We start from the raw sequence: 27,659 nt of genomic DNA, 5'->3' as shown, positions 1-27,659 counted from the left end.
CATCATTTGTTCGACCCAAGCAGCTAAGCTACACTCTAAATGTTTCTAATTTTGTCAAGTTGGATGCAGCGTTTGGTCACATTTATATCAATTTCACAATACCAGACGATGTATATACTCTGTCACAGTATCAGGGTATAATCTCAAAAATTGCATCAATTCGTGACTGCATCGCGAAGATGGATATTGCGACTTCCTTCTTCTAGGAAACTGAATTGCGATTTGCAAATAATGTCCAATTTAACTATCTCAAGGGTGGCAAACCTTTTACGGCCAAAGCGCCACATGAGATGTACGAACCATTGCGCGGTTAATCGATTGTTGATAATTTTTTTTAGTAGTCCGATAGGAGCGAACCGGATTAGGTAGCATTGAAAACAAGACTTATATTACTACGCTTTAAAATTGACAAAAATTATCTCATAAAACTGTGCAGTGTGTAATTAGGCCGAGGTTGCGTTAAGCGCGAATTTTTTAAAGGTAATGAATGAATTCTATCAATAAATATGCTACTCTCATATAGGCAGGGTTGTAATACCGTCCTTATTTCTAAGATTTGTCCTCATTTTGAAGGGCCAGGTCTTTGAAAACTCAACTGTCCTTATTTCTAAGAAATGTCCTTATTTTCGACCTGCGTCCTTATTTTTAACAACTACAGAACTTCGATCGTTTTCCTCTGGTATCCGTGAGGCATAAAGATATGCTTTTGCGTAGGGATTTAATTACATAATAAATGAACGGAACTTCCGTGGCGTACACATCACAGGATTTGACTCCTAAGTGGTGAGTTAGATAGGGCAGTGAGTAGTATAGCAGTTTCAGTGGTAGCCTACCAAGCTATCGCAGCAGACTTCATTTTAGCAGTAAACTGTCAATTAATCAGTCAATCAGTTTTTATAATAGTCACCAACTTGCGAGGCTACATTCGCCACCTCATCACTATATTTACGAGGTCGCGGCCACCTCGTATAAAATGCTCAAACGCCGTAGTAATTTGTAGGCGAATCCACGCGACCTCGTCAGAAACGTCGTCGATATAATCGGATAACAGTTGTTGCGAGGCGAGCTACTCAATACGATGCCGCAATCATAACCCATTCGTTCTGTACTCGGAAGACGAAATACTGATACGATCAGACCTGGATGTTCAAATCCTGTGGAGTGTACGCCACGGGAGCTCCGTTCATTTATTATGTGATTAAATCTCTACGCGGCGCTATTCTGATCGGCCCGGGAAAAATTGCTTCGTATTCAAAACATAAAACATGCTTTTGAATATTGATGCGTGGATTAAAAATCACAGGCTGTAAATACTGAACCGCAAACTCGTTTACTTAGAAGCCTGCTCAACATTATGCCCCGATTACGCAACCTACTTACCTGGCATGCGTAATCCAGATTCAACAGAAAGCAATTGTAGCAAAGAGTGCCGTAACAATTAAAGTCATAAGAAGCCGCTCTTTCCATTTAGTTTGGTGTTAAAGTTAAAGAGTGTTCTTTCTTGTTTTGGCGAAGTGGACCAAGGAAAGGAACAGACTTAGTGAAATGACAGTCAAATCTCAGTTACAAGTAAAGTTAAACCTAGACCAGAGCTGTCACAGCTCGTATAAATACAAAGTATGTACAAAAACGCGTTGTAATGCTAATCTAATTTTTCGACTGTCCTTATTTTTGGGTCCATGTCGATGGCAACCCTGCATATAGGGCTCATTTGACAAGGACAGCATTATTCGGCGTTTAGATTGAGCAATATCGACGGTTGCGGTGAACATGTCTCTTTCATGTTGTTGTAATTTTATAATTTCGAGAATTACCTCGCAGGCTACATAAAACCTTCTCTAGGGCCACATTCGTTTTGCGGATCACGGGATGGCCCCCTGATCTGTATCGTTATTAATTATGGTGATTGATGGTACATAAAAATCGAATTAAAAATCCTTTGAAAGCAATTGTTTTCATGATAAAGAAGTTGGAGTCGGAGTCTGAGTCGAAGTAAGGGTCATTTTTTCAATCTCCTACTCCGGCTCTAGTCAATATTTTTACCAGGGCTCCGACTCCATCCACTACAGTTTTCACGACTCCGACTCCATCAAGCGAAAATTAGATACACTCCGACTCCGACTCCACAGCCCTGGTGTGAATCAGCAGTATTGTTAAAACTCGCTTTGCTTCGGCAGTTTGCTTCGCAGTTATATGTGCCTAATGCACACTCAATAATATCTAAATTGATAATTCGTTTAAATAATAGACCATCGAATGTCGCAGAGATCATCCTACCATATAATTCTCAGCTTAACACATACCTTCACAATTCACTCCATCCCCAAAATATCCAGTATTGCAGGAACATGTGTACGAACCAGCAGTATTGTTACAACTCGATTTGTTTTTAGCACAAATATCTGTGTCTAACGCACACTCGTCTAAATCTAAAATTGTAGTTTGGTTAGATGAAATAACGTCGCAAATCGCAAGGAACAAGGGACAATGTTATGAAGAAATGGGATACATACCCTCACAATTCACTCCATCTCCAGAATATCCGCTATTGCAGGAACATGTATACGACCCTGCAGTATTGTTGCAACTAGCTTTGTTTTCGGCACAGTTACTTGTGTTTAATGCACACTCATCTTGATCTAAATTAATAGCTCGTTTAAATAATATACCATCGGAACGTATCTCCCAGACAAAATGCTACTTAATCATAAACAGACTAACACAAACCTTCACAATTCACTCCATCTCCAAAATATCCGCTATTGCATGAACATGTATACGACCCTGCAGTGTTGTTGCAACTAGCTCTGTTTTCGGCACAGGTATCGGTGTCTATTTCACATTCATTCAGATCTAAATGAAAATTCAGTTCGATGGAATAACGTCATACACTGCCAAGAATATGGTACAATATAGTGGACGGATTGGGTAGATCTTCATAATTAACATTATTTCCAAAATTTCCGTTGCTGTAGATACATGCGTGTGAACCAGGGCTGTGGAGTTGGTGAATTTCTCCACCGACTCCGACTCCGACTCTTCACATATTTAATATGCCGTGTCCGACTCCAACTTCGACTCCGATTCCAACTCCAACAGTAATACCAATTTAATTCTAAAACTATATGCCACGTTAACGTTTATATGAATATCGTATAACCATTAAACATATGAAAACATGAATAATTATGGCATGCAAAAGTGTTTCATTGTGGCCCAGATCGAATTATATACTACGTAATTAAGATGAAAGATTGCCTTTCTCAATATATCAATCGTTTCTACATATTTGATAAACTTGGACTCTCTAATATCTTAATATGCTTGAATCATTCAAACATGACATATATCCAATACTGTATAATTAGGGTGTAGATGAACCAATCAAAGTATAGCTCTTGTGTATGAGTCAGCAACGGATACAGAGATATATCTTACTAGTTTTCTCATTACACACTATACTGATTATAAGCACACACACTCTCACTTCTAATAAACATTAGTAGGCCTAATTGATAGAATTGACAAAGTAGTCAAATAGCATATGTCTAGTCTACCTGCACCAAGTCAAGCATTCATACACTAGGACTTGCCGTCTTTCTTCATCATTTGTTCGACCCAAGCAGCTAAGCTACACTCTAAATATTTCTAATTTTGTCAAGTTGGATGCAGCGTTTGGTCACATTTATATCAATTTCACAATACCAGACGATGTATATACTCTGTCACAGTATCAGGGTATAATCTCAAAAATTGCATCAATTCGTGACTGCATCGCGAAGATGGATATTGCGACTTCCTTCTTCTAAGAAACTGAATTGCGATTTGCAAATAATGTCCAATTTAACTATCTCAAGGGTGGCAAACCTTTTACGGCCAAAGCGCCACATGAGATGTACGAACCATTGCGCGGTTAATCGATTGTTGATAATTTTTTTTAGTAGTCCGATAGGAGCGAACCGGATTAGGTAGCATTGAAAACAAGACTTATATTACTACGCTTTAAAATTGACAAAAATTATCTCATAAAACTGTGCAGTGTGTAATTAGGCCGAGGTTGCGTTAAGCGCGAATTTTTTAAAGGTAATGAATGAATTCTATCAATAAATATGCTACTCTCATATAGGCAGGGTTGTAATACCGTCCTTATTTCTAAGATTTGTCCTCATTTTGAAGGGCCAGGTCTTTGAAAACTCAACTGTCCTTATTTCTAAGAAATGTCCTTATTTTCGACCTGCGTCCTTATTTTTAACAACTACAGAACTTCGATCGTTTTCCTCTGGTATCCGTGAGGCATAAAGATATGCTTTTGCGTAGGGATTTAATTACATAATAAATGAACGGAACTTCCGTGGCGTACACATCACAGGATTTGACTCCTAAGTGGTGAGTTAGATAGGGCAGTGAGTAGTATAGCAGTTTCAGTGGTAGCCTACCAAGCTATCGCAGCAGACTTCATTTTAGCAGTAAACTGTCAATTAATCAGTCAATCAGTTTTTATAATAGTCACCAACTTGCGAGGCTACATTCGCAACCTCATCACTATATTTACGAGGTCGCGGCCACCTCGTATAAAATGCTCAAACGCCGTAGTAATTTGTAGGCGAATCCACGCGACCTCGTCAGAAACGTCGTCGATATAATCGGATAACAGTTGTTGCGAGGCGAGCTACTCAATACGATGCCGCAATCATAACCCATTCGTTCTGTACTCGGGAGACGAAATACTGATAAGATCAGACCTGGATGTTCAAATCCTGTGGAGTGTACGCCACGGGAGTTCCGTTCATTTATTATGTGATTAAATCTCTACGCGGCGCTATTCTGATCGGCCCGGGAAAAATTGCTTCGTATTCAAAACATAAAACATGCTTTTGAATATTGATGCGTGGATTAAAAATCACAGGCTGTAAATACTGAACCGCAAACTCGTTTACTTAGAAGCCTGCTCAACATTATGCCCCGATTACGCAACCTACTTACCTGGCATGCGTAATCCAGATTCAACAGAAAGCAATTGTAGCAAAGAGTGCCGTAACAATTAAAGTCATAAGAAGCCGCTCTTTCCATTTAGTTTGGTGTTAAAGTTAAAGAGTGTTCTTTCTTGTTTTGGCGAAGTGGACCAAGGAAAGGAACAGACTTAGTGAAATGACAGTCAAATCTCAGTTACAAGTAAAGTTGAACCTAGACCAGAGCTGTCACAGCTCGTATAAATACAAAGTATGTACAAAAACGCGTTGTAATGCTAATCTAATTTTTCGACTGTCCTTATTTTTGGGTCCATGTCGATGGCAACCCTGCATATAGGGCTCATTTGACAAGGACAGCATTATTCGGCGTTTAGATTGAGCAATATCGACGGTTGCGGTGAACATGTCTCTTTCATGTTGTTGTAATTTTATAATTTCGAGAGTTACCTCGCAGGCTACATAAAACCTTCTCTAGGGCCACATTCGTTTTGCGGATCACGGGATGGCCCCCTGATCTGTATCGTTATTAATTATGGTGATTGATGGTACATAAAAATCGAATTAAAAATCCTTTGAAAGCAATTGTTTTCATGATAAAGAAGTTGGAGTCGGAGTCTGAGTCGAAGTAAGGGTCATTTTTTCAATCTCCTACTCCGGCTCTAGTCAATATTTTTACCAGGGCTCCGACTCCATCCACTACAGTTTTCACGACTCCGACTCCATCAAGCGAAAATTAGATACACTCCGACTCCGACTCCACAGCCCTGGTGTGAATCAGCAGTATTGTTAAAACTCGCTTTGCTTCGGCAGTTTGCTTCGCAGTTATATGTGCCTAATGCACACTCAATAATATCTAAATTGATAATTCGTTTAAATAATAGACCATCGAATGTCGCAGAGATCATCCTACCATATAATTCTCAGCTTAACACATACCTTCACAATTCACTCCATCCCCAAAATATCCAGTATTGCAGGAACATGTGTACGAACCAGCAGTATTGTTACAACTCGATTTGTTTTTAGCACAAATATCTGTGTCTAACGCACACTCGTCTAAATCTAAAATTGTAGTTTGGTTAGATGAAATAACGTCGCAAATCGCAAGGAACAAGGGACAATGTTATGAAGAAATGGGATACATACCCTCACAATTCACTCCATCTCCAGAATATCCGCTATTGCAGGAACATGTATACGACCCTGCAGTATTGTTACAACTAGCTTTGTTTTCGGCACAGTTACTTGTGTTTAATGCACACTCATCTTGATCTAAATTAATAGCTCGTTTAAATAATATACCATCGGAACGTATCTCCCAGACAAAATGCTACTTAATCATAAACAGACTAACACAAACCTTCACAATTCACTCCATCTCCAAAATATCCGCTATTGCATGAACATGTATACGACCCTGCAGTGTTGTTGCAACTAGCTCTGTTTTCGGCACAGGTATCGGTGTCTATTTCACATTCATTCAGATCTAAATGAAAATTCAGTTCGATGGAATAACGTCATACACTGCAAAGAATATGGTACAATATAGTGGACGGATTGGGTAGATCTTCATAATTAACATTATTTCCAAAATTTCCGTTGCTGTAGATACATGCGTGTGAACCAGGGCTGTGGAGTCGGTGAATTTCACCACCGACTCCGACTCCGACTCTTCACATATTTAATATGCCGTGTCCGACTCCAACTTCGACTCCGATTCCGACTCCAACAGTAATACCAATTTAATTCTAAAACTATATGCCACGGTAACGTTTAAATGAATATCGTATAACCATTAAACATATGAAAACATGAATAATTATGGCATGCAAAAGTGTTTCATTGTGGCCCAGATCGAATTATATACTACGTAATTAAGATGAAAGATTGCCTTTCTAAATATCAATCGCTTCTACATATTTGATAAACTTGGACTCTCTAATATCTTAATATGCTTGAATCATTCAAACATGACATATATCCAATACTGTATAATTAGGATGTAGATGAACCAATCAAAGTATAGCTCTTGTGTATGAGTCAGCAACGGATACAGAGATGTATCTTACTAGTTTTCTCATTACACACTATACTGATTATAAGCACACACTTTCTCACTACTAATAAACATTAGTAGGCCTAATTGATAGAATTGACAAAGTAGTCAAATAGCATATGTCTAGTCTACCTGCACCAAGTCAAGCATTCATACACTAGGACTTGCCGTCATTCTTCATCATTTGTTCGACCCAAGCAGCTAAGCTACACTATAACTATTTCTAATTTTGTCAAGTTGGATGCAGCGTTTGGTCACATTTATATCAATTTCACAATACCAGACGATGTATTTACTCTGTCACAGTATCAGGGTATAATCTCAAAAATTGCATCAATTCGTGACTGCATCGCGAAGATGGATATTGCGACTTCCTTCTTCTAAGCAACTGAATTGCGATTTGCAAATATTGTCCAATTTAACTATCTCAAGGGTGGCAAACCTTTTACGGCCAAAGCGCCACATGAGATGTACGAACCATTGCCCGGTTAATCGATTGTTGATAATTTTTTTTAGTAGTCCGATAGGAGCGAACCGGATTAGGTAGCATTGAAAACAAGACTTATATTACTACGCTTTAAAATTGACAAAAATTATCTCATAAAACTGTGCAGTGTGTAATTATGCCCAGGTTGCGTTAAGCGCGAATTTTTTAAAGGTAATGAATGAATTCTATCAATAAATATGCTACTCTCATATAGGCAGGGTTGTCATACCGTCCTTATTTCTAAGATTTGTCCTCATTTTGAAGGGGCAGGTCTTTGAAAACTCAACTGTCCTCATTTTTAAGAAATGTCCTTATTTTCGACCTGCGTCTTTATTTTTAACAACTACAGAACTTCGATCGTTTTCCTCTGGTATCCGTGAGGCATAAAGATATGCTTTTGCGTAGGGATTTAATTACATAATAAATGAACGGAACTTCCGTGGCGTACACATCACAGGATTTGACTCCTACGTGGTGAGTTAGATAGGGCAGTGAGTAGTATAGCAGTTTCAGTGGTAGCCTACCAAGCTATCGCAGCAGACTTCATTTTAGCAGTAAACTGTCAATTAATCAGTCAATCAGTTTTTATAATAGTCACCAACTTGCGAGGCTACATGCGCCACCTCATCCCTATATTTACGAGGTCGCGGCCACCTCGTATAAAATGCTCAAACGCCGTAGTAATTTGTAGGCGAATCCACGCGACCTCGTCAGAAACGTCGTCGATATAATCGGATAACAGTTGTTGCAAGGCGAGCTACTCAATACGATGCAGCAATCATAACCCATTCGTTCTGTACTCGGGAGACGAAATACTGATAAGATCAGACCTGGATGGTCAAATCCTGTGGAGTGTACGCCGCGGGAGTTCCGTTCATTGACTATGTGATTAAATCTTTACGCGGCGCTATTCTGAGCGGCCCGGAAAAAATTGCTTCGTATTCAAAACGTAAAACATGCTTTTGAATGTTGATGCGTGGTTTAAAAACCACAGGCTGTAATAACTGAACCGCAAATTCGTTTACTTAGAATCCTGCTCAACATTATGCACCGATTACGCAACCTACTTACCTGGCATGCGTAATCCAGATTCAACAGAAGGCAATTGTAGCAAAGAGTGCCGTAACAATTAAAGTCATAAGAAGCCACTCTTTCCATATAGTTTAGTGTTAAAGTTAAAGAGTGTTCTTTCTTGTTTCGGCGAAGTGGACCAAGGAAAGGAACAGACTTAGTGAAATGACAGTCAAATCTCAGTTACAAGTAAAGATAAACCTAGACCAGAGCTGTCACAGCTCGTATAAATACAAAGTATGTACAAAAACGCTTTGTAATGCTAATCTTATTTTTCGACTGTCCTTATGTTTGGGTCCATGTCGATGGCAACCCTGCATATAGGGCTCATTTGAGAAGGACATCATTATTCGGCGTTTAGATTGAGCAATATCGACGGTTGCGGTGAACATGTCTCGTTCATGCTGTTGCAATTTTATAATTTCGAGAATTACCTCGCAGGCCACATAAAACCTTCTCGTGGGCCACATTCGTTTTGCGGATCACGGGATGGCCCCCCTGATCTGTATCATTAATAATTATGGTGATTGATGGTACATAAAAATCGAATTAAAAAAACTTTGAAAGCAATTGTTTTCATGATAAAGAAGTTGGAGTCGGAGTCTAAGTCGGAGTAAGGGTCATTTTTTCAATCTCCTACTCCGGCTCTAGTAAATATTTTTACCAGGGCTCCGATTCCATCCACTACAGTTTTCACGACTCCGACTCCATCAAGCGAAAATTAGATACACTCCGACTCCGACTCCACAGCCCTGGTGTGAATCCGAAGTATTGTTAAAACTCGCTTTGCTTCGGCAGTTTGCTTCGCAGTTATATGTGCCTAATGCACACTCATTAATATCTAAATTGATAATTCGTTTAAATAATACACCATCGAATGTTGCAGAGATCATCCTACCATATTATACTCAGCTTAACACATACCTTCACAATTCACTCCATCCCCAAAATATCCAGTATTGCAGGAACATGTGTACGAACCAGCAGTATTGTTACAACTCGATTTGTTTTTAGCACAAATATCCGTGTCTAACGCACACTCGTCTAAATCTAAAATTGTAGTTTGGTTAGATGAAATAACGTCGTAAATCGCAAGGAACAAGGGACAATGTTATGAAGAGATGGGATACATACCCTCACAATTCACTCCATCTCCAGAATATCCGCTATTGCAGGAACATGTATACGACCCTGCAGTATTGTTGCAACTAGCTTTGTTTTCGGCACAGTTACTTGTGTTTAATGCACACTCATCTTGATCTAAATTAATAGCTCGTTTAAATAATATACCATCGGAACGTATCTCCCAGAAAAAATGCTACGTAATCATAAACAGACTAACACAAACCTTCACAATTCACTCCATCTCCAAAATATCCGCTATTGCATGAACATGTATACGACCCTGCAGTGTTGTTGCAACTAGCTCTGTTTTCGGCACAGGTATCGGTGTCTATTTCACATTCATTCAGATCTAAATGAAATTCAGTTCGATGGAATAACGTCATACACTGCAAAGAATATGGTACAATATAGTGGACGGATTGGGTAGATCTTCATAATTAACATTATTTCCAAAATTTCCGTTGCTGTAGATACATGCGTGTGAACCAGGGTTGTGGAGTCGGTGAATTTCACCACCGACTCCGACTCCGACTCTTCACATATTTAATATGCCGTGTCCGACTCCAACTTCGACTCCGATTCCAACTCCAACAGTAATACCAATTTAATTCTAGAACTATATGCCACGGTAACGTTTATATGAATATCGTATAACCATTAAACATATGAAAACATGAATAATTATGGCATGCAAAAGTGTTTCATTGTGGCCCAGATCGAATTATATACTACGTAATTAAGATGAAAGATTGCCTTTCTAAATATCAATCGTTTCTACATATTTGATAAACTTGGACTCTCTAATATCTTAATATGCTTGAATCATTCAAACATGACATATATCCAATACTGTATAATTAGGATGTAGATGAACCAATCAAAGTATAGCTCTTGTGTATGATTCAGCAACGGATACAGAGATATATCTTGCTAGTTTTCTCATTACACACTATACTGATTATAAGCACACACACTCTCACTACTAATAAACATTAGTAGGCCTAATTGATAGAATTGACAAAGTAGTCAAATAGCATATGTCTAGTCTACCTGCACCAAGTCAAGCATTCATACACTAGGACTTGCCGTCATTCTTCATCATTTGTTCGACCCAAGCAGCTAAGCTACACTATAACTATTGATAATTTTGTCAAGTTGGATGCAGCGTTTGGTCACATTTATATCAATTTCACAAAACCAGACGATGTATTTACTCTGTCACAGTATCAGGGTATAATCTCAAAAATTGCATCAATTCGTGACTGCATCGCGAAGATGGATATTGCGACTTCCTTCTTCTAAGCAACTGAATTGCGATTTGCAAATAATGTCCAATTTAACTATCTCAAGGGTGGCAAACCTTTTACGGCCAAAGCGCCACATGAGATGTACGAACCATTGCGCGGTTAATCGATTGTTGATAACCTTTTTTTAGTAGTCCGATAGGAGCGATCCGGATTAGGTAGCATTGAAAACAAGACTTATATTACTACGCTTTAAAATTGACAAAAATTATCTCATAAAACTGTGCAGTGTGTAATTATGCCCAGGTTGCGTTAAGCGCGAATTTTTTAAAGGTAATGAATGAATTCTATCAATAAATATGCTACTCTCATATAGGCAGGGTTGTCATACCGTCCTTATTTCAAAGATTTGTCCTCATTTTGAAGGGCCAGGTCTTTGAAAACTCAAATGTCCTTATTTCTAAGAAATGTCCTTATTTTCGACCTGCGTCCTTATTTTTAACAACTACAGAACTTCGATCGTTTTCCTCTGGTATCCGTGAGGCATAAAGATATGCTTTTGCGTAGGGATTTAATTACATAATAAATGAACGGAACTTCCGTGGCGTACACATCACAGGATTTGACTCCTAAGTGGTGAGTTAGATAGGGCAGTGAGTAGTATAGCAGTTTCAGTGGTAGCCTACCAAGCTATCGCAGCAGACTTCATTTTAGCAGTAAACTGTCAATTAATCAGTCAATCAGTTTTTATAATAGTCACCAACTTGCGAGGCTACATGCGCCACCTCATCACTATATTTACGAGGTCGCGGCCACCTCGTATAAAATGCTCAAACGCCGTAGTAATTTGTAGGCGAATCCACGCGACCTCGTCAGAAACGTCGTCGATATAATCGGATAACAGTTGTTGCAAGGCGAGCTACTCAATACGATGCAGCAATCATAACCCATTCGTTCTGTACTCGGGAGACGAAATACTGATAAGATCAGACCTGGATGGTCAAATCCTGTGGAGTGTACGCCGCGGGAGTTCCGTTCATTGACTATGTGATTAAATCTCTACGCGGCGCTATTCTGAGCGGCCCGGAAAAAATTGCTTCGTATTCAAAACGTAAAACATGCTTTTGAATGTTGATGCGTGGTTTAAAAACCACAGGCTGTAATAACTGAACCGCAAATTCGTTTACTTAGAATCCTGCTCAACATTATGCACCGATTACGCAACCTACTTACCTGGCATGCGTAATCCAGATTCAACAGAAGGCAATTGTAGCAAAGAGTGCCGTAACAATTAAAGTCATAAGAAGCCACTCTTTCCATATAGTTTAGTGTTAAAGTTAAAGAGTGCTCTTTCTTGTTTCGGCGAAGTGGACCAAGGAAAGGAACAGACTTAGTGAAATGACAGTCAAATCTCAGTTACAAGTAAAGATAAACCTAGACCAGAGCTGTCACAGCTCGTATAAATACAAAGTATGTACAAAAACGCTTTGTAATGCTAATCTTATTTTTCGACTGTCCTTATGTTTGGGTCCATGTCGATGGCAACCCTGCATATAGGGCTCATTTGAGAAGGACAGCATTATTCGGCGTTTAGATTGAGCAATATCGACGGTTGCGGTGAACATGTCTCGTTCATGCTGTTGCAATTTTATAATTTCGAGAATTACCTCGCAGGCCACATAAAACCTTCTCGTGGGCCACATTCGTTTTGCGGATCACGGGATGGACCCCTGATCTGTATCATTAATAATTATGGTGATTGATGGTACATAAAAATCGAATTAAAAAAACTTTGAAAGCAATTGTTTTCATGATAAAGAAGTTGGAGTCGGAGTCTGAGTCGGAGTAAGGGTCATTTTTTCAATCTCCTACTCCGGCTCTAGTCAATATTTTTACCAGGGCTCCGATTCCATCCACTACAGTTTTCACGACTCCGACTCCATCAAGCGAAAATTAGATACACTCCGACTCCGACTCCACAGCCCTGGTGTGAATCCGAAGTATTGTTAAAACTCGCTTTGCTTCGGCAGTTTGCTTCGCAGTTATATGTGCCTAATGCACACTCATTAATATCTAAATTGATAATTCGTTTAAATAATACACCATCGAATGTTGCAGAGATCATCCTACCATATTATACTCAGCTTAACATATACCTTCACAATTCACTCCATCCCCAAAATATCCAGTATTGCAGGAACATGTGTACGAACCAGCAGTATTGTTACAACTCGATTTGTTTTTAGCACAAATATCCGTGTCTAACGCACACTCGTCTAAATCTAAAATTGTAGTTTGGTTAGATGAAATAACGTCGTAAATCGCAAGGAACAAGGGACAATGTTATGAAGAGATGGGATATATACCCTCACAATTCACTCCATCTCCAGAATATCCGCTATTGCAGGAACATGTATACGACCCTGCAGTATTGTTGCAACTAGCTTTGTTTTCGGCACAGTTACTTGTGTTTAATGCACACTCATCTTGATCTAAATTAATAGCTCGTTTAAATAATATACCATCGGAACGTATCTCCCAGAAAAAATGCTACGTAATCATAAACAGACTAACACAAACCTTCACAATTCACTCCATCTCCAAAATATCCGCTATTGCATGAACATGTATACGACCCTGCAGTGTTGTTGCAACTAGCTTTGTTTTCGGCACAGGTATCGGTGTCTATTTCACATTCATTCAGATCTAAATGAAAATTCAGTTCGATGGAATAACGTCATACACTGCAAAGAATATGGTACAATATAGTGGACAGATTGGGTAGATCTTCATAATTAACATCATTTCCAAAATTTCCGTTGCTGTAGATACATGCGTGTGAACCAGGGCTGTGGAGTCGGTGAATTTCACCACCGACTCCGACTCTCCACATATTTAATATGCCGACTCCGACTCCAACTTCGACTCCGATTCCGACTCCAACAGTAATACCAATTTACTTCGAAAACTATATGCCATGGTAACGTTTAAATGACTATCATATAACCATTAAACATATGAAAACATGAATAATTATGGCATGCAAAAGTGTTTCATTGTGGCCCAGATCGAATTATATACTACGTAATTAAGATGAAAGATTGCCTTACTAAATATCAATCGTTTCTACATATTTGATAAACTTGAACTCTCTAATATCTTAATATGCTTGAATCATTCAAACATGACATATATCCAATACTGTATAATTAGGATGTAGATAAACCAATCAAAGTATAGCCCTTGTGTATGAGTAAGCAACGGATACAGAGATATATCTTACTAATTTTCTCATTACACACTATACTGATTATAAGCACACACACTCTCACTACTAATAAACATTAGTCGGACTAATTGATAGAATTGACAAAGTAGTCAAATATCATATGTCTAGTCTACCTGCACCAAGTCAAGCATTCATACACTAGGACTTGCCGTCATTCTTCATCATTTGTTCGACCCAAGCAGCTAAGCTACACTATAAATATTTCTAATTTTGTCAAGTTGGAGGCAGCGTTTGGTTACATTTATATCAATTTTACGAAACCAGACGATGTATTTACTCTGTCACAGTATCATGGTATAATTCCAAAAATTGCATCAATTCATGACTTCATCGCGAAGATGCATATTGCGACTTTCTTCCTCTATGCAACTGAATTACAATTTGCAAATAATGTCCAATTTAACTATCTCAAGGGTGGCAAAATTTTACGGCCAAAGCGCCACATGAGATGTATGAACCATTGCGCGGGTAAATCGATTGTTGATAACCATTTTTTAGTAGTCCGATAGGAGCAAACCGAATTAGGTAGCATTGAAAACAATACTTATATTCAGGGTTGCCATCGACATGGACCAAAAAATAAGAACAGTAGAAAAATTAGATGAGCGTGAAAAAGCGTTTTTGTAGATACTCTGTATTTATACGAGCCGCAATCTGCTCCAAAAATCTCCTCGTAGTTAGAAAGTCCTTCATGGATCTGACGACAGCTCAGGTCTAGGTGTACCTTTACTCAGGGCCGAAACAGCACGTCGTCAGCCCCCCCCCAAAAAAAAACCGTTGGTCTTGCCCCCCTCATAGGGTGATAAACCAAACTTCTTCGCGTCGTTGTGATTAGAGGCGTCAACCATGATGGAAAAAGGCCGCACACCAAGTTTTGACAATATCATTTTTGAACGTATGGAGCTAGAACTCCAGTAACATTGCTTGTAGTATTGGTCCTGACCGAAGAAAACTTATTTACGATATTGGAATCAGGGAATATTTCTTTGAACAATTGTGATGTGCAATCGTTGGTGAGGAAGGATTGCTGGTGTTTGACAGTATGGAATGCCCAGGTACCCTATTCAGCAGCTTCCTTGTAGTCTGTGGTCGTTGGTGCTGATCGACTGGTAAAATTATTCAACGACTGGCTTAAATTAATCATTGTGGCACACTTCTTGTGTTTTGCAGTTACAATGTGAGTTGAAATATCGGTCTTTCCAGTGGCCTCCATGTTAATGCTATAATTGCAGATGGTGCAATGTGCGAAACACTCACCCTTCAAGCTTCGTTAGATACCTTTGAATTCTCTCTCATAATTGCCACGAAAAAGTTTTTACGCCTGCGATTTAGCCGTATCAGTATAGCTAAAACTATATGCGCAAGTGCAATATAATTTAGATAACTTTATCAATGATTTATAGCGTTACTACTTTTTAACCAATGTGTCGACTGCACTGCGCCTTTTTTCACTACGCAATAAATGCTGCCTTCCCCTCAGCTTATTCTGCTGCAGACTAAACATCAGAAACCTGGTACTGCTGTTTACTACTAAGCTAAAATGACGTCCGCAGCGGTAGCTTGGTACAGCCGAAACTGATATACCACCCCTCACTGCCCTAGCTATGTCACCACTTAGAAGTCAAATCCTGTAGAGCAGGGGCCGGCAACATACGGCCCGCCAAGTACTTAATTTTCCTACGTCCGGCCCGCCGAATGCAGAAGTTGCCCGCCCCTGCTGTGAGTATACGTCACGAGAGTTCCTTTCATTCATGATGTCATAAAATCTCGACGCAAAAGCATAATTGGAGAATATTATGTAACAGAGATACCAGACGAAAACGATCGAAGTTCTGTAATTGTTGAAAATAAGACAAAATAAGGACGCAAGACAAAAATAAGGACATATCTCAGAAATAAGGAAAGTTAAGTTTTCTAAGACGTGACCCTCAAAAATAAGGACAAATCTTAGAAATAAGGACGGTATGGCAACCCTGCTTATATTACTACGATTTAAAATTGACATAAATTATCTCATAAAACTGTGCAGTGTTTAATTATGCCCAGGTTGCGCTAAGCGCGAATTTTTTAAAGGTAATGAATGAATTCTATCAATAAATATGCTACTCTCATATAGGGCTCATTTGACAAGGACAGGACTATTCGGCGTTTAGATTGAGCATTAGAGCAATGTCGACAGTTGCGGTGAACATGTCTCTTTCATTTTGTTGCAATTTTATAATTTCGAGAATTACCTCGCAGGCCACACAAAACCTTCTCGTGGGCCACATTCGTTTTGCGGATCACGGGATGGCCCCCCTGATCTGTATCGTTATTAATTATGGTGATTGATGGTACATAAAAATCGGTATTAAAAATCCTTTGAAAGCAATTGTTTTTATAATAAAGAAGTTGGAGTCTGCGTCGGAGTAAGGGTCAATTTTTCAATCTCCTACCCCGACTCTAGTCAATATTTTTACCAGGGCTCCGACTCCAGCCACTATAGATTTCACGACTCCGACTCCATCAAGCGAAAATTAGATACACTCCGACTCCGGCTCCACAGCCCTGGTGTGAATCAGCAATATTAGTAAAACCCGATTTGCTTCGGCAGTTTGCTTCACAGTTATATGTGCCTAATGCACACTCATTAATATCTAAATTGATAACACGTTTAAATAATAGACCATCGAATGTCGCAGAGATCATCCTACCATATAATACTCAGCTTAACACATACCTTCACAATTCACTCCATCCCCAAAATATCCAGTATTGCAGGAACATGTGTACGAACCAGCAGTATTGTTACAACTCGATTTGCTTTTAGCACAAATATCCGTGTCTAACGCACACTCGTCTAAATCTAAAATTGTAGTTTGGTTAGATGAAATAACGTCGTAAATCGCAAGGAACAAGGGACAATGTTATGAAGAGATGGGTTACATACCCTCACAATTCACTCCATCTCCAAAATATCCGCTATTGCAGGAACATGTATACGACCCTGCAGTATTGTTGCAACTAGCTTTGTTTTCGGCACAGTTACTTGTGTTTAATGCACACTCATCTTGATCTAAATTAATAGCTCGTTTAAATAATATATCATCGGAACGTATCTCCCAGAAAAAATGCTACGTAATCATAAACAGACTAACACAAACCTTCACAATTCACTCCATCTCCAAAATATCCGCTATTGCATGAACATGTATACGACCCTGCAGTGTTGTTGCAACTAGCTTTGTTTTCGGCACAGGTATCGGTGTCCATTTCACATTCATTCAGATCTAAATGAAAGTTCAGTTCGATGGAATAACGTCATACACTGCAAAGAATATGGTACAATATAGTGGACAGATTGGGTAGATCTTCATAATTAACATTATTTCCAAAATTTCCGTTGCTGTAGATACATGCGTGTGAACCAGGGCCGTGGAGTCGGCGAATTTCACCACAGACTCCTACTCCGACTCCGACTCTGCACATATTTGATATGCCGACTCCGACTCCAACTCCGATTCCGATTCCGACTCCAACAGTAATACCAATTTACTTCGAAAACCATACGCCACGGTGACGTTTAAATGACTATCATATATAACCATTAAACATATGAAAACATGAATAATTATGGCATGCAAAAGTGTTTCATTGTTGCCCAGATCGAATTATATACTACGTAATTAAGATGAAAGATTGCCTTTCTAAATATCCATCGTTTCTTCATATTTGATAAACATGGACTCTCTAATATCCTAATATGCTTGAATCATTCAAACATTACATATATATCTAATACTGTATAATCAGGATGTAGATAAACCAATCAAAGTATAGCTCTTGTGTATGAGTCAGCTACTGATACAGAGATAAAACTTACTAATTTTCACATTACACACTATAATGATTATAAGAACACACTCTCACTACTAATAAACATTAGTAGGCCTAATTGATTGAATTGACAAAGTAGTCAAATAGCATATGTCTAGTCTACCGGCACCAAGTCAAGCATTCACACACTAGGACTTGTAGTCTTTCGTCACCATTTGTTCGACCAAAGCAGCTAAGCTACACTCAGCACCGTAACTGCCGCACCCCAAACCCCCCAATTGGGGGGGGGTCCCGAGCTCGAAGGGGGCACAAAATTATTTCGTGAATTAGCATAAATCATAGAATATTTTTTGAAAATTTATGCAAACTTTTCAAAATTTTTTCGCGCTGGGCGCGAATTCCAGTAGCCATTTGTCTTTATTATTGGGTATTGGGCCATTACCACGCCACGACCCACCAAGACATACAATCAAGTATTGGGCCATATAACATGAGACTCTAAGAAGTGTGCCAGAACGATCGGTAGCGAGAAAACCTTGGCCGAAAAGGTCTATGCCATTATGCTGACCGAAGACTTCGTTATATATACAAAATACATATAGGTTTAATTGTCCATAGGCGCCTAAATGACAGGCGCCAAATGTTGCTGTCTTTTCAATCTGAACCTCACAAGACAAATACCATCCCGCTGGGAAAAAATGTATGCCAGTAAGAAATACCAATTTGAAATCGTGTGCGTCTCTTAGTTTAGAAGCTCACGTTTGGGCGATTCTATATTTTATGTTATAGCAGACAGGAAGTCACGAAATAACATCATGTAACGAAGTCATATCAACGGGTCCGCCCGCCGAAGATGTTTAATTATTATTTACGGGCCCTCCCGTTTTCAAGACACTTCACTCGGCTCTACCGGTGAATCTAATTACGTGAGTAGAGAGGACAATAAATTGATAGCATAATATACATGCAATCGCCGATCTGATTGACCGATTTTATCATAAATTATCGAAAATTTTCGCGCTTGGCGCTGCCTTACGATACAGTACAGATGATTTCGTGACAAACGCGAACAACGTGATGGGGGGGGTCGTTTTACACCCTATGGGAGCCCAAAACCCACGTTTTTGGGGGCCTGACGAGGTACTGTTTCATTCCTGCCAATGGGTATACGCCCGAAGATGTTTAATTATTATTGAGTCGTCCTACCTTTTGAAACACATTTCACTCAGCTCTACCGGCAAATCTGATTACGTGAGCAGAGAGAAGATAAAAATTGATAACAAAATATATGCAATTCCCGATCATACTAACCGATTCAATCATGAATTCTGGAAATTTTCCGCGCTTAGCGCGCTTAGGCGACAAAAGCTGTCTCTCTAAACAAAGTCCCAACAATATGACAAATAGCAGTAAATAGGGTATCACCAGAGGGGGATCTGGGGGCGAAGCCCCCCAGAAGTTCGGCTTATAACCATATGGGGGGCCAAGACCAAAGTTTTTTTGGGGGGGCCCGACGAAGTGCTGTTACGGCCCTGGCTACACTATAAATATTTCTAATTTTGTCAAGTTGGATGCAGCGTTTGGTTAAATTTATATCAATTTCACAAAACCAGACGATGTATTTACTCTGTCACAGTATCATGGTATAATTCCAAACATTGCATCAATTCGTGACTGCATCGCGAAGATGCATATTGCGACTTTCTTCCTCTATGGAACTGAATTGCAATTTGCAAACATTGTCCAATTTAACTATCTCAAGGGTGGCAAACCTTTTACGGCCAAAGCGCCACATGAGATGTACGAACCATTGCGCGGTTAATCGATTGTTGCTAACCTTTTTTTAGTAGATACATGCGTGTGAACCAGGGCTGTGGAGTCGGCGAATTTCACAACAGACTCCTACTCCGACTCCGACTCTGCACATATTTGATATGCCGACTCCGACTCCAACTCCGATTCCGATTCCGACTCCAACAGTAATACCAATTTACTTCGAAAACTATATGCCACGGTGACGTTTAAATAACTATCATATAACCATTAAACATATGAAAACATGAATAATTATGGCATGCAAAAGTGGTTTGCAAAAGTGGATGTAGATAAACCAATCAAAGTATAGCTCTTGTGTATGGGTCAGCTACTGATACAGAGATAAAACTTACTAATTTTCACATTACACACTATAATGATTATAAGAACACACTCTCACTACTAATAAACATTAGTAGGCCTAATTGATAGAATTGACAAAGTAGTCAAATAGCATATGTCTAGTCTACCTGCACCAAGTCAAGCATTCATATACTAGGACTTGCAGTCTTTGTTCATCATGTGTTCGACCCAAGCAGCTAAGCTACACTATAAATATTTCTAATTTTGTCAAGTTGGAGGCAGTGTTTGGTTACATTTATATCAATTTTACAAAACCAGACGATGCATTTACTCTGTCACAGTATCATGGTATAATTCCAAAAATTGCATCAATTCGTGACTGCATCGCGAAGATGGACATTGCGACTTTCTTCCTCTATGCAACTGACTTGCAATTTGCAAATAATGTCCAATTTAACTATCTCAAGGGTGGCAAACCTTTTACGGCCAAAGCGCCACATGAGATGTATGAACCATTGCGCGGGTAAATCGATTGTTGATAACCATTTTTTAGTAGTCCGATAGGAGCGAACCGAATTAGATAGCATTGAAAACAAGACTTATATTACTACGCTTTAAAATTGACAAAAATTATCTCATAAAACTGTGCAGTGTGTAATTATGCCCAGGTTGCGCTAAGCGCGAATTTTTTAAAAGTAATGAATGAATTCTATCAATAAATATGCTACTCTGATATAGGGCTCATTTGACAAGGACAGGATTATTCGGCAGTTAGATTGAGCAATATCGACTGTTGCGGTGAACATGTCTCTTTCATTTTGTTGCAATTTTATGCTTTCGAGAATTACCTCGCAGGCCACATAAAACCTTCTCGAGGGCCACATTCGTTTTGCGGATCGCGGGATGGCCCCCCTGATCTGTATCATTATTAATTATGGTGATTGATGGTACATAAAAATCGAATTAAAAATCCTTTGAAAGCAATTTTTTTCATGATAAAGAAGTTGGAGTCGAGGTCTGAGTCGGAGTAAGGGTCATTTTTTCAATCTCCTACTCCGACTCTAGTCAATATTTTTACCAGGGCTCCGACTGTAGCCACTATAGTTTTCACGACTATGACTCCATCAAGCGAAAATTAGATACACTCCGACTCCGGCTCCACAGCCCTGGTGTGAATCAGCAGTATTGTTAAAACCCGCTTTGCTTCGGCAGTTTTCTTCACAGTTATATGTGCCTAATGCACACTCATTAATATCTAAATTGATAATACGTTTAAATAATAGACCATTGAATGTCGCAGAGATCATCCTACCATATAATACTCAGCTTAACACATACCTTCACAATTCACTCCATCCCCAAAATATCCAGTATTGCAGGAGCATGTGTACGAACCAGCAGTATTGTTACAACTCGATTTGTTTTTAGCACAAATATCCGTGTCTAACGCACACTCGTCTAAATCTAAAATTGTAGTTTGGTTAGATGGAATACCGTCGTAAATCGCAAGGAACAAGGGACAATGTTACGAACAGATGGGATACATACCCTCACAATTCACTCCATCTCAAGAATATCCGCTATTGCAGGAACATGTATACGACCCTGCAGTATTGTTGCAACTAGCTTTGTTTTCGGCACAAATATCCGTGTCTAACACACACTCGTTTATATCTAAAATTGCAGTTTGGTTTGACCCAAGCAGCTATGCTACACTACAAATATTTTTAATTTTGTCAAGTTGGAAGCAGCGTTTTGTTACATTTATATCAATTTTATAAAACCATACGATTTATTTACTCAGTCACAGTATCATGGTATAATTCCAAAAATTACATCAATTTGTGACTGCATCGCGAAGATGCATATTGCGACATTCTTGGGTTGGCCTCATAGTATTGTCTACTCTCCAGTCCCTAATTGCAGTGCAGATGGCTGATTTTTATGCAATTGGCAATCATTTTTGCATGCTACCCCTCATAATACAATTTTACAAGGTGTCAACTGTCTGTGTTTTGGTTTATAATCATTATCAAGAGTGTATTCTGGTCAGAGCTATCCAAAGATGTCGGCTACTAAAGTTACAATACTCCGAAATTCTCTGCAAAAATATAGGGAGTAAACTCCGATTCCGCTCCGACTGTCACAAAATCGGCAAAACTCCGCTCCGTATCCACTGCGACTCCGCTCCGATGCTCATCACTTTAATTTTGTTGCAATTTTAGAATTTCGAGAATTACCTCGCAGGCCACACAAAACCTTCTCGTGGCCACATTTGTCTTGCGGGCCACGGGGTGGCCCCCGGTTCTGTATCGTTATCAATAACGGTGATTGATGGTACATAATATCTTATTAAAAATCCTTTGAAATCAATTGTTTTCATGATTAGGAAGTTGGAGTCGGAGTCAGAGTAACGGTCATTTTTTCAAACTCCTACTCCGACTCCAGTCAATCTTTTTACCTGGACTTTGACTCCAGTCAATATAGTTTTCACGACTCCGACTCCATCAAGTGAAAATTAGCCGAACTCCGTCTCCGACTCCGACTCCACAGCCCTGGTGTGAATCAGCAGTATTGTTACAACTCGATTTGTTTTTAGCACAAATATCCTTGTCTAACACACACTCATCCAAATCTAAAATTTTAGTTTGGTTAGATGAAACAACGTCGTAAATCGCAAGGTACAAGTGACAATGTTATAAAGAGATGGTATACAAACCCTTACAATTCACTCCATCTCCAGAATATCCGCTATTGCAGCAACATGTGTACGACCCTGCAGTATTATTGCAACTGGCTTTGTTTTCGACACAGTTACTTGTGTTTAATGCACACTAATCTAGACCTAAAATGATAGCTCGTTCGAATAATATATCATCGGAACGTTGATGACCTATATCGCTTCGAAGTATCAAAACTTATTCACAAATATTTTTCCAATAGTCTGCCTCCTGTGTTTGATGACTTTTTCATACCTGCCAAAAATGTCCATTCCCATTACACGAGATCCTCGTCCAAGGGAAATATCTACTTACCCCCACGCAATAGCAACCTAACTAAGAGATCTATCGACTACTCGGGACCTATCATCTGGAATGCATTACCACCACATATCCGTAAATTGCCTCATAATAGATTTAAAAAAGACCTACTTGATCACCTCCTGTCGTTATACTACTAACACAGTTGCCCTACCTCGTTCATTGATCATTTGCTACCATCGTTTAATTTTTATTATATTTTCCTTTTTTAACTAAACATTTTTACAGCCAGACTGTTCAGAGTCAAGTGTACCTGTTTGATGCTGGTGTGATCAGACTAGATGACCTTCACGATCTTATCGATCATTCCTGTCTAATACCGAATACTGTGCATGCATATTTTCTGTACCACCATCACTGCCCTTTGTTATGTATTTTGGTTGGATGAAAATAAAGACTCTCTCTCCCAGAAATAATGTTACGGAATAATAAACAGCTGTACACAAACCTTCACAATTCACACCATCTCCAAAATATCCAGTATTGCAGGAACATGTGTACGAGCCATCAGTATTGTTGCAACTAGCTTTGTTTTCGGCACAGGTATCGAGGTCTAATTCACATTCATTCAGATCTAGATGAAAGTTCAGTTCGATGGAATAACTTCATACATTGCAAAGAATATGGTACAATATAATGGATCGATTGGGTAGACCTTCGTAATTACCTCCATTTCCAAAATATCCGTTGCTGCAGATACATGCGTGTGAACCTGAGATGCCACCGGGATATTTCGGAAGAACCCAGATGTGGAGGCCATATAAACCCAGTAAAACCCAGATCCTATATTTTACTCAAAATACATGAGATAGCTGTGAAAGTGGACCCTGATTGTCGTTGAATACACTCATACAGTCATCGAAGTCTTTGATATTGAATTTACAACAGTTTATAATACACATTTTGCTTGGGTAAAACTGCGAATCGAACAAAAAACAAGTTGTTTTCCTCTCGACACATTGCAATGAAGCATTGGGGCGCAGCGTGAATACTTAATAGTGCACTAATAATATTATCGCGCTGTGAAAGGTCAATGCAATGCCATCCTATCCCTGTTTCTAAGGATGATTTCATTTCATGTATTTTGTATTTTCAGTGACTTGACCAGATTGAAAGTATAGCTTTCGATTGATTAATCCTAGGACAAAATCATGAAATTCAGGGTGCATTTGAATGTGCTGATAACCAACGCCTCTGATTAACTTGCTAGGGGTGTCTAACTCTCTCTCTCTCTCTCTCTCTCTCTCTCTCTCTCTCTCTCTCTCTCTCTCTCTCTCTCTCTCTCTCTCTCTCTCTCTCTCTCTCTCTCTCTCTCTCTCTCTCTCTCTCTCTCTCTCTCTCTCTCTCTCTCTCTCTCTCAGAGCTAAATATACTCAGATAACAATGGGATTATACTAGTCGGATCATCACCTGCTATGTTCATGTGCTTCTGCATACCATACAGTTACATGTTATTTATCGACACATGCCGAATTGTTCACGAAGTTCGCCAATTGCCGAGTTCACTACTGGCAAGTGGCAATCGTCGTGTATGAACACGACTTTCTGCGATCTGAAAGTTACCATTCAATGAAGCTTTATCGCATCAAGCCGAAGCCTTTCATTTTAGTAGTGAAATAGTTTCACAGCACTCTGTCGTTACAAAAACAGTCAAAATCCATCGACAATGGCGAACGGAAGTGCGTGCATTTTACGATATTGCGACCTTACTAATATAATAATTATTTTTTTTCGACTATAAAACTGGCGTGGCGAACTGGATGGTAAAAAAAAACAGATTTCAAGAACAAAAACCCAGAAACCCATGTGATGATTAAATAAAACCTGGAATAAAATCTGGGTGGAAAAACCCAGGAGTGGCATGTCTGGTGTGAACCAGCAGTATTGTTAAAACTTACTTTGTTTCGGCACAGTTATCTGTGCCTTATGAACACTCATATATATCTAAATTGATAGTTCGTTTAAATGATAGACCATCACATGTCCCAGATAACATGATACGATATAATACTCGGCTTAACACACACCTTCACAATTCACTCCATCTCCAGTATATCCATTATTGCAGGAACAAGTGTACGATCCTGCAGTGTTGTTGCAACTAGCTTTGTTTTCGGTACAGTTACTTGTGTTTAATGCACACTCATCTAGATCTAAAATGATAGTTCGTTTAATTAAATAATATACCATCACAACGTATGTCCCAGAGAAAAGTATTATGGAATTAAAAACAGTTGGACACAAACCTTCACAATTCACTCCATCTCCAAAATAGCCAGTATTGCAGGAACATGTGTACGACCCGGCAATATTGTTACATCTTGCTTTGTTTTGCGCGCAGTTATCTGTTTCTAATGCACACTCATCTATATCTAAAATTATGGTATGGTTGGATGAAAAAAGGTAATGTATTGCAAATAATGTAATAAAAAGTGGGCCACACACACCTTCGCAATTCTCTCCATCTTCAAAGTATCCGCTATTGCAGATACATGAGTATGAACCAGCAGTATTGTTACAACTCGATATGTTCTCGGCACAATCATCTGTACCTGATGCACACTCATCTACATCTGAAATTATAGTTTGTTTGAATTTAAGAAGGCAGCTAATCGCATTAACGTCATATCTCACAAAGACATACAATTGAATGTGATAAACCAGAGAATCGCAAGTCTTTTGAGGCCCAATGTTAATATTTCTCGCAAGAACGAATCAAATATTAATTCAGATTTCATAACTTACCCTAGACTGCTCAGATTGGGGTCAAATTGACCCCAGACCAGCATAAATGTGAGCCATATTTTTATGTGCGGTCATATTGTTTTTGCCAGACATGTAATCCTTAATGCTGTTATACACTATCATTCGGAATAAAGCATTAGCTGATTATCGCTAATACCTCGCCGCAATGAGCTATTGATTGCGCATGGGTAAGATTTTGCAGGTATAGTGGGCAGACTAAGTAATTATCTCCTCATTGTGATCGGATGGATTTGACTGTTTGTTGCTCTTTTTTGGCATTGTTTCTGTCACTTGCAGTCAACGAGGCATAACGACAAGCTTTCAGATCTCTTCGTTGGTCTATAGCAGTGGTTCTCAACCTTTTTGACCCGCGGACTCATATCAAGCTCGCCAGTATATCCGCGGACTCAAGCTATATATTACCGAAAAATAGTTTTTTTTATTTCTATCCAAGAGAGGATAATACGGTATCAACAAAAAAGCGAGCACTGTTTTTCACTCAACCCACACTCAATGGGAGCCTTGTCCTTGATCTTGCTTGACAAGTTTATTGAATTCCGCAATCATGGTTGTCAATGTAGGCCTACATCTGATGTCATCTTCCGGTTGAGGTCTATTGCTATACTTCTTTTGCTCATCGTCAGAGTTGAAAAGCCAAATTCACACAGGTATGTGATGTGGTCGGAAATAGCAAAAGAGCTGTTGCAGCTTGCTAACAAAGATCTGAAAGACTATGCTCCATCGACTGCACATTTGGCTAAAATTGAGTCAAGGAAGCTTTTTTAAACCTGTCTTTCCACATCTGTCGGCTTTGCAATTCAAGCAACTGTTCAGTAATGCAGTCCACATCTCGAGTTCTACTTATATTAGACAACTATAGATTGTTTCTGTGATTAGCACATGTCCCTACGAGTTGTCATTTTCAAAATAGTCTGTTAGTGAACAAGACGCCATAATCAATTACCAGGACTCAGCGTATATCGCGCCGGAAACCTGTGCAATGTGCCTACGTGCAGGACCGTAACAGCACTTCGTCAGCCCCCCTCAATAACAAAACGTTGGTCTTTGGCCACACAGGGCGATAAACCTAACTTCTACCTACCTTTTTACCGCTACTTCACAGCGAAATTTTTGTACCGTTCATTTAGTCGTTTTGTAACGAAAAAACCGCGCGAAGCGCAGAATTATTCGATAATTCATAATTAAATCGGTCAACATGATCGGAAATTTCATATATATATAGCTGTACATTTTTATGCTATCTCTGCTCATGCATTCAGATTTATCGGTCGAGCTGAGTGAGGCGTTTCGGAATATGATATAATGATATAATTTTTCTAAAAAGTTGCATAAATTTTCAAAAAATACTCTATAATTTATGTTAATTCACGAATAGTTTTGGCCCCCCTTCGAGCTCTCCCTCAATTATGGGGGTTTGGTGTACGGCAATTACGGTCCTGCATACCTGTGTATATAGAGCTGTCCCAGGGGTTTATACCTGGCATATTCGGTATGTGAATTGTGAATAGTGAACACGCAGCATTAAATTCCGAGTCCATTCGTACTAAATTCAAGTCAATCTGACCAAAATTGTAGAGTTTATGACCGTGACAGAATTGCTTATGACAATTTTAGCAATAGGCTACCTCGAACATAAATGTAGGGCATTTTGAGAAATTCCAGTTGGCGATAATAAG

General features: G+C 39.2%; 1 protein-coding gene across 1 annotated transcript in view; it reads right to left on the bottom strand.

Annotated features, from left to right (window-relative positions):
• LOC145457587 (uncharacterized) overlaps window positions 1-27,659 on the bottom strand; it is a 210,691-nt gene that overhangs the window by 131,670 nt on the left and 51,362 nt on the right. The window contains 13 exon segments of the mRNA XM_080335810.1: window positions 2,296-2,487; window positions 5,899-6,086; window positions 9,509-9,634; window positions 9,719-9,902; window positions 9,946-10,058; window positions 13,320-13,503; window positions 16,954-17,145; window positions 21,507-21,679; window positions 21,725-21,881; window positions 23,520-23,791; window positions 25,245-25,370; window positions 25,464-25,589; window positions 25,665-25,790. Of these exon segments, the coding sequence (XP_080191936.1) occupies window positions 2,296-2,487; window positions 5,899-6,086; window positions 9,509-9,634; window positions 9,719-9,902; window positions 9,946-10,058; window positions 13,320-13,503; window positions 16,954-17,145; window positions 21,507-21,679; window positions 21,725-21,881; window positions 23,520-23,791; window positions 25,245-25,370; window positions 25,464-25,589; window positions 25,665-25,790 (2,159 nt within the window).

This window comes from Botryllus schlosseri, chromosome 15, assembly GCF_051294905.1.
Source record: "Botryllus schlosseri isolate E-star chromosome 15, Bs_hap1, whole genome shotgun sequence".
In the NCBI taxonomy this organism is placed as follows: Eukaryota; Metazoa; Chordata; class Ascidiacea; order Stolidobranchia; family Styelidae; genus Botryllus; species Botryllus schlosseri.
The sequence above is the reverse complement of the archived record's forward strand: the minus strand, read 5'-3'. Positions and strand labels throughout refer to the sequence as shown.